This window comes from Eptatretus burgeri, chromosome 16, assembly GCF_056783735.1.
Source record: "Eptatretus burgeri isolate ZD-2024b chromosome 16, Ebu_testis_v1, whole genome shotgun sequence".
NCBI classification, from domain to species: domain Eukaryota; kingdom Metazoa; phylum Chordata; class Myxini; order Myxiniformes; family Myxinidae; genus Eptatretus; species Eptatretus burgeri.
Window position 1 is genome coordinate 24,569,248 of NC_140976.1, and position 9,082 is coordinate 24,578,329.

The following is a 9,082-nucleotide window of genomic DNA, read 5'->3' on the forward strand; positions in this document are numbered from 1 at the left end:
TACAACTATTTTGACGATGTGACGTCATTTGACGATGTTATGACGAAAAACTGCATTTTTCATGTATTTTGCATTGATTTAGTTCACATCAGAAACTCTTGTTTAGGTCACTCTGTATAGCAAAGTTCTCATTGGAAACTCTTGTGGGTTCATATATGGTTGTCTTTTTGGAATACTTTTCAGTGCACTTAATGGTCAAAGTCAAGGTCAAATGTCAAGATCACTTTGAAGTCAATTATGGAGTTCGATGAAACCCTTCTTTTTGAGTAATTTTCATCAAATCATCTCCAAACTTTGTGGGAATGTAGTAAATGGCTTAGTGCTCAGTTTATTAGTGTTTGCTTGTGATCGACCTTGACCTTCAGGGTTAGCGCCTGAGGTCGAACATATTTGACCCCAAAGTCAAATTTTCAAGTTTTAGGAACTATATCCTGTAGTACCTCAAATTGAAGTCCTCGATGAGTGTTTTCTAGATATGTCAAGTTTTAGCCATTATGAGGTAACGTTATGAGGCAAACACGTATTGTTCATGGTCACTCTGTAAAATGATTATCATCGGAATCTCTCGTAGGCAAGGAGATATTCAGATATCTCAAAGGAGATATTCAGATAGGAGATATTCAAAGGAGATATTCAGAGAAGGAGATATTCAGATATACAAAGGCAGATATTCCTCAAGGAGTCGCTCCCAGTGGATAGCAGTTCTGTTCACCTCAGTGTGACCTTAAATAAGTCACTCATGTTCACATTTTGGCAAGATACTGGTCACCCTGCGGGTGACATTGGTTCATTTAATATTCAGTCATTCTTCACCATTGAGAGATTGGGCCAAAAACGATATTGTGCTGCATAACATGATATTTCAAAAATGTTTTGGACCCAATATGTTCTCGTGGATCAGGCATTACGTGGCGGAGGTATGCGCTCTACCAAGTGCCCTTCTAGTTATTTGATTGTTCATGAGCAAACAAGTATTTTATTTTTGCTTAAAAATAAAGTAAATCAGTATGGCCATTTTTTTAGGAATTACAAACCGGTCAATGGAATAAATCAGCCACTGAGAGAAGGGGAATAGGATGTATTTAATATGGCATAATGGTTAGACTTGTTAGAGGGTCCATTCTGAGTCTGGGAGGCTGGCAGTTCAAACTCCAGTCCAAAGAAACCAATTTTTGTCGAGTCACATCAAAGGCTTTAAAAATGGTATGTGCTGCTTCCTTACTTAACACAGTATTTTTTTTTAACAGAAAGACAGAGCATGGACAAACAACCATCGGTTGGGCAACCATTGTGTAAGTTTTGATGGATCCAATGGCGGATGTTGTTGAAGTTCCTTGAAAGGGAACTCAATTATTATAGCCTCACGTCATCAGCCAATCATGTGGATTCATAAATTTATTTTGCAAGATAATTGGCTTTCTTTGTGTTATTTAGGCGATGAAGGAATAACTGCATTCATCAACCGATGTGCCTGCCATTTTAGTGATTACAATATTTTTCGGCCGATAAGTCGACGTGCAGGATAAGTCGAATCGGCTAATTTTCCCATTTTTCTTTCCTTCATTCAAAGATAAGTTGATTAGGAGTATAAAAAGAAGGAAGATCAACAATGGTAGTTAGCAAAACTGTCATTCAATCAGGACAATGGAGGTGTTAATTCCTCCCCGACACCGTCATAAGGCATACTGCCTATGGTGCTTCCAGGGTCAGGAATATTAATGAGCTGTTTTGTGCATATTATTTGTGAACTACTTTGTGGGATTACCTTTCGGAAAAATTAAAACGGAAATAGCTTTTCAGCGTGTTTGATTTGTAGATATATATATATATATATATATATATATATATATATATATATATATATATATATATATATATATATATATATATATATCTATATATATCTATATATATCTCTATATATATATATATATATCTCTATATATATATATATCTCTATATATATATCTCTATATATATCTCTATATATATATATATCTCTATATATATATATATATATCTCTATATATATATGTCTATATATATATATCTCTATATATACACACATACACCAATAATATTTTCATGGTGAATTGGGCTGCCGAGGCAGTTTCATTGGCAAGGAGTACAGTCCTGGATGGGTCGCCACTCCGACGCAGGTTACCCCAGAACACTGGTACTCATTTTGATGACCTTCGAAGGATGACAGAATGAGTCAACCCCACCTGGAGTTAATTAAATGGCCGGCAGGGACTCGAACTCAGGACCTTAAGGTCCCAAGCCAGCCATCTTAACCACTAAGCCAAGCTAACAGCCTTATCACTTCTCCATTTCAGACAGGTCGGTGGTCTCGCCATCTTCTACCACCTCCTTTCTGGTCTTGCACCCTCTGTTCTTTCCGTGCTTTGTCCTCCCCCCTCCAGGTCCACCATCAACGCCCTTCTGGAGAAACTCCCAAAATCCAGGATCACTGCTCACCTACACGCATTCGTTCCTCTTTTTCCCATTTGTGGAACAAACTTCCACATTCTCTTCAATCTCATTCTTCCCTCAAAGACAGTTGTTCACCACCATGTCAAATCATCCTCCCCCCTCCCCATCTAAAACCATGCTCTTTTTACCTCCATTCATCCCCCACCCCATCTCCAAACCCACCTCCTAAATTTCCAGTTTTTCCTTCTTGGTCACCTCTTGTGTCCCCCCCTACCCCTTTCATCCCTTCCCCACATCCCTTGTCCTTAAACTCCACTGTTCTTATTCTACTCTCACTCTCCTTTTGTTCTGTTGCATCCTGATAGTTCAATGTACTAACTCTTCCATGAGCCTCGATTAATTATGTATCCAAAAAAGTCACACAATAAAAATAAAGAGTGGAATTCTTTCCTCAAATCAAAATTATATTTGAAAACAACAACAGCACTCAGTCGAGCGCATACCTCCTCGAGACTGAAGTTTACATTTTGTATCCCACTGATAGGCCAGATGTGCATTCAGTTCTTCACCAAAATCGATTGAATTCGTCCTTCTCACACACCCAACCTGTCCACCAAGTTTCGTCTGAATCTGTCCACAACCTTTTGAGATATCCTGCTCACAGACAGCAGACAGACAGACAGGGGTGAAATCATCACCTCCATCCACCTTTGGTGGCAGAGGTAATCATGCTGAGAACTTTGGACATGGCATGATGTTCAAGAAGAATTGTCCAACAATTAATGAACATGCACAAGCCAATGTTTAAAATTAACTGCAGGTATGTCTGCAAACTTGGATATCTTTTCATCTCCAAGTACAAGTTTGTGTCCAATTGGGAAGGCCAAATTAAATAAATAAATAAAACACAAACTCACACAAACCGTGAGGCAAATGATCATAATCAGGAGGTTGGATACCAAATAAAGACAAAAATTGTTTACATTGGCCAACTTTTGCAATTTTACACAGACATCGATTAAAGAAACAGAGCATATTCAACCAATCAATGTGTGGCATGGACAAAGATAAAGTCTGACAATTTGACCACGGATTGGTCTTCAATTGGGACGACGCATCATGCATTCACCAAGCTTTAATAAAAATGTCAAGGGAATGGGAGAGGGAAGGGAAATTGGAGTGATGGAAGATAAGAGAAGAGGAAAATGGAGAGAGGGGAGGTGAGAATGGAGCACTGAAGTGAACAGGTGACTTAGCCAGTAGCCCTCCACACCTACTCTTTTCCGGTCCTTCATCAGTATCCTCCTTTCACCACACTACCCCTTCATCAAAGAGTATAATGTATGAAGGCTTGGCAAAGTATCATTTCAACAAGTCCATGTGGGAATCAAAAGGTCAAACGTGATCTTTCACAGGACAACATTATTGATTGGATGAGTCTTCTGTTTCCAAAATATACATCTAATGTATTCCCAGTGACACACGATTCTTTTCTTGCACAAAGATGTTCAAAAGGGCTACAGGCTTCGACACTCAACTCAAGGCAAGGCAATGAAATGGGTACGTACCTCCACCTTGGAGGCCAAGAATATGCATGTTGGAGCCATGAGTACTGGATCGATACAGTGCAGCGAGTACCTTGGGGGTCGGGACCGTGATGTGCATCAATGTCATGCAAGCAAAAGTTTAAAAGTTTGGACAGGGAATAAGAATTGACCGTGTACAATGTCGTCCGACCCAAAAAAGAAAAGATGCCAATGGTATGGACCAAAAGAGCAGCACACCTGGCATAGAAACGTTTGAAGTACACCGTGGCTGTCGCGATGACCTGCTGCCTCAACTTCAGCTGCTCACCAAGAGCCTGGATGACTGTACAACAGCATGAAAAGCACATGCTAGTCAATCACAATGCAAAAGGGAGAACTATGATAATTCCGACCACGGCATTAAACGTAAAACACTGAAGAAGAATACAAGTCAAAGGAAACCCACCGTTTGCAAAGAATATCTGGATTTTCCAGTAATCGTCCTCCGAAAGGTTCTTCAGATCCTTTTGTCGTTCTTTTATTATGTCCTGCTTGTCCAAAATCCACTGGTGACTGAAATAGGATAGTAAGAGGATCAATGTGGCTATTTTACAGTCTTGTAATAATGTGTTTCCAGCTCCAGGCATGCTGTTGTCGAGTCAAACCAGCAATTTCCTAAGCCTGGTGTTGGCTTAATGGTTAAGTTGGCTGGCTTAAGATCCTAGGGTCTTGACTTCAAGCCCCTGCCCTGGCGTTGAATTAACACCAGGCAGGTCGACTCAGCCTGTCATCCTTTCAAGTTCGGCAAAATGAGTACCAGCATGCTGGTAGGAGAGGGCATTACATCAGCAGCACAGCTGCACCCCCAGAAAACGATGCAGACAGGTAGCCATAGGCTGCATATGAATAAATAAATATACTAGAAGGGCACTAGGTAGAGCACATACCTCTGCCATGGAATGCCTGATCCTTAAGAACATATCGGGCCCAATACATCTTTGAAATATCATGCTATTGCACAGTAATATGATACATTTAAAAGTCTTATCTTCAGGAGCGATCACAGAATTCCTAAAGTATCCACAGAATACCACCAACATGTTTTTAGGTGTATATAAATGTAGATAATTATTATATACTATTTGTAGCAAAACTGCTATTGTCCTAAAATTAAAGCATGCAGATAAAATTTTATTCACTGTGATGGGAATAAATCTTTGTCTTAAGTGTTATATTAAAAACTAAATAGATTTACCAAGTTTTCTATGAACATATACGTTTTTGATCGAGACTGGTTTACATTATATTATATGTGTAAAAAGACTTTACTTATGATATCCAACACCCTGAATTTGCCAAAAATATACTTCAATGTGAATGCTGTGGGGTTGAAAACAGAGTAACAAACATTATGCTATCTGTCACTTTGTCATGAAAGAAACAAAATGCTCAAGCTGCACAACCTTTAAAAATACGGTCTTGTTATTTTTGTGATAACATAACTTAACCTAAATGATAAATGTGTAACAAAGGATAACATTAGTGGTAAGTCCATATCGCCGTAAAAGCTGTACAAAAATCTGGCTTTCCGATTGCGTTCAAAGTCACGTTTGTTACAGAAGGCTTTGAGCCAGTCAGAGGTCGTTTAATAATTATCATCACTATGAGAGCCTACGCTATCAATAAATTGTGCTGGGTTAGATTATCTTCTTACTGTTGGATTTCAGTAGTGGAGGGTCAGTCTTTTATTTCCCCTCATTTGCAAGATAAACTGGACACACTTAATGTGGACTATGTATGTAACACAATGGTTACCCGTTACTGTGGAAAGGCTCATATATATAATTTTTGGCCCAATCTCTCAATGGTGAAGAATCACTTTGAAATTAAATAATTCCCGGATCTGGATTTTCACCAAAATCGAATGAATTTGTCCTTGCTGGACACCCAACATGTCCACCAAGCTTCGTCCGAATCTGTCCGCAACTTTTTGAGATATAGTGTTAAATATCGGTTCAGCCCTCTCTCTCAATGGTGAAGAATGACTGAAAAAAATCATCAGATCCTGATCAAGATTTGGATCTTCACCAAAATTGATTCAATTCTTCCTCATCACACACCCAACGTGACCACCAAGTTTCATCCGAATCCATCCAGAACTTTTTGAGATATCATGCGATATATCATTTTTGGCCCGATCTCTCAATGGTGAAGAATCACTATTAAAATTCTCGGAGTCGGATCCAGATGTTCACCAAAATCTAATCAGTTCCTCCTTGTCACACACCCACTCTGTCCACAACATTTTGAGAGATCCTGCACAAAAACAAACAAAAAACAGACAGAAAGGGGTGAAAACAACCTCCTTCACCTTCAGTGGTGGAGGGAACAAAGCAATTTTCTGCTGTTTGCTTCACGTATCAGTCTGCCATCGTCCCTCCTCCACCTCAGACCACCGTCGTCCCTCCTCCAACCCCAGTCCGCCGTCGTCCCTCCTCCACCTCAGACCACCGTCGTCCCTCCTCCAACCCCAGTCCGCCGTCGTCCCTCCTCCACCTCAGACCACCGTCGTCCCTCCTCCACCTCAGCCCGCCGTCGTTCTTCCTCCACCTCAGCCCGCCGTCGTCCCTCCTCCACCTCAGCCCGCCGTCGTCCCTCCTCCACCTCAGCCCGCCGTCGTCCCTCCTCCACCTCAGCCCGCCGTCGTCCCTCCTCCACCTCAGCCCGCCGTCGTCCCTCCTCCACCTCAGCCCGACCTCGTCCCTCCTCCACCTCAGCCCGCCCTCGTCCCTCCTGCACCTCAGCCCGCCCTCGTCCCTCCTCCACCTCAGCCCGCCCTCGTCCCTCCTCCACCTCAGCCCGCCCTCATCCTTCCTCCACCTCAGCCCGCCCTTGTCCCTCCTTCTCAGCCCGCCCTCGTTCCTCCTCCACCTCAGCCCGCCCTCGTCCCTCCTCCACCTCAGCCCGCCCTCGTCCCTCCTTCACCTCAGCCCGCCCTCGTCCCTCCTCCGCCTCAGCCCGCCCTCGTCCCTCCTTCACCTCAGCCCGCCCTCGTCCCTCCTTCACCTCAGCCCGCCCTCGTCCCTCCGCCCCAGCCGCCGTCGTCCCTCCTCCGCCTCAGCCCGCCGTCGTCCCTCCTCCCCTCTCTTGCACCTCCTCCCCGCCTGCACCTCATACTCGGAGCATGTTGTCATGATCACGCACAATGATATTAACCTTGATGACTGATATTTAAAAAACCTTTGTGAAGAAAACATTTAACAGAACGGTCCAGTTCATACATATTGGATCTGTAACTCCGTACACTCAAACAAAACCAGGTATGTTACCACACAGGTGTACAATGAATAAGACTCAGGTGTGCCTCGAAGCTTATAAACAGCTTACAAATGCGAACTCTGCCAAAAGTTTCCCGCCATTTTATCCCCCAACCCTCCCCTTGAAGCTTTAACTGAAATCCTCCTCAGATTGCATCGCGTCAGTCATCCTAACTAGGCCCAAAATACATCCTCTTCCAACACGGTCTTCCTGTTCAGGAATTTCCTCATTATCATTATCATTATTATTATTATTAGTTTCCTTCCGAAAAACAAGAACGCATTTCAGGTTTATTAACTTTCCTGAAGATTATTGCAAAATGATGTTTTTCATATAAATGTAACTTTATCCGAATGTAAGCTTTCTGTTTATACACTGCCTAAGTAAGAGAACTGAATATATTCGTCATTCGTGAAACGATATTGAAACGTCATAAAAACCCAATTTTAGAAATAAAACATATATATATATATATATGAGGAATTGCTTGGAGGGAAAAGTTTTGTCGAGATTGGATGCACAACAACCAAGGAACTTAATCACCACGAATCACGACTGTGAAGGGAGGAAGTATTTCGAGCGGTGTATGCGCAAATTCAATTAATAAGCTAATAAACGAATAATACAAGAATTGTCGCATATTCATTATCGAACACTCGATATATTCAGTTGAAAATCCGGTGCCACTGAATTAAAATCAAATCGTTTGGGCGAATAATTCGTTGTCATGGTTACGCAGGCCAGAAAAGAACAAGCAGGCCGACCACTTGGCTTCCTGTCAAGACGAGCATTTTTAATCCGGTTTGTGTTGATCGTTTTCTCCGACCTTTTATAATCAAACGATACTGAGATATTGACTGATTGACACCTCGGGTTGAATAAAAGGGTTGAAGCATTTAGTCCACACCGATACATGTCATGTGCCCCGATGCAGGATGTTAAGTTGGGTCACAGGAAGCTGAAGGAAAATAAGCGTAACGCATTACTCTGACTAGTAATTGCATTGTTGTTGTAGTTTATTGCATTGTTGTTGTAGTTTATTGTATTGTTGTTGTAGTTTATTGCATTGTTGTTGTAGTTTATTGCATTGTTGTTGTAGTTTATTGCATTGTTGTTGTAGTTTATTGCATTGTTGTTGTAGTTTATTGCATTGTTGTTGTAGTTTATTGCATTGTTGTCGTTTATTGCATTGTTGTTGTAGTTTATTGCATTGTTGTTGTAGTTTATTGCATTGTTGTTGTAGTTTATTGCATTGTTGTTTAGTTTATTGCATTGTTGTTGTAGTTTATTGCATTGTTGTTGTAGTTTATTGCTTGTTGTAGTTTATTGCATTGTTGTTGTAGTTTATTGCATTGTTGTTGTAGTTTATTGCATTGTTGTCGTTTATTGCATTGTTGTTGTAGTTTATTGCATTGTTGTTGTAGTTTATTGCATTGTTGTTGTAGTTTATTGCATTGTTGTCGTTTATTGCATTGTTGTTGTAGTTTATTGTATTGTTGTAGTAGTTTATCGGATGCGATTATTTGTGAGACACGAGTGAATTGGCACCGCGTCAATAAACGCAGTTTCCGCTTCCTGCTCGATGGAGTCCACTTGAGATCGTTACACGAAGCACACCCTTTGGATTCCTGCAGGTGGAATTACTGTGTGTGTGTGTGTGTGTGTGTGTGTGTGTGTGTGTGTGTGTGTGTGTGTGTGTGTGTGTGTGTGTGTGTGTGTGTGTGTGTGTGTGTGTGTGTGTGTGTGTGTGTGTGTGTGTGTGTGTGTGTGTGTGTGTGTGTGTGTGTGTGTGTGTGTGTGTGTGT

At 41.5% G+C, this 9,082-nt stretch overlaps 1 protein-coding gene across 6 annotated transcripts in view; it reads right to left on the reverse strand.

Moving 5' to 3' along the window:
• The window catches only part of CCNC (cyclin C), a 52,062-nt gene that overhangs the window by 18,781 nt on the left and 24,199 nt on the right, over positions 1-9,082 (reverse strand). For 4 of the 6 annotated variants that reach the window (XM_085860507.1, XM_085860505.1, XM_085860502.1 and 1 more), the window contains exons 3-5: positions 4,426-4,532; positions 4,218-4,302; positions 4,002-4,071 (exon numbers count right to left, since the gene is read on the reverse strand). In XM_085860507.1, coding sequence (XP_085716633.1) covers positions 4,002-4,071; positions 4,218-4,302; positions 4,426-4,532 — 262 coding nt within the window. Of the gene's footprint in view, positions 1-4,001; positions 4,072-4,217; positions 4,303-4,425; positions 4,533-6,214; positions 6,280-7,346; positions 7,505-9,082 lie in introns of those variants that run through there. The other 2 variants (XM_085860504.1, XM_085860503.1) reach the window with 2 other exon arrangements.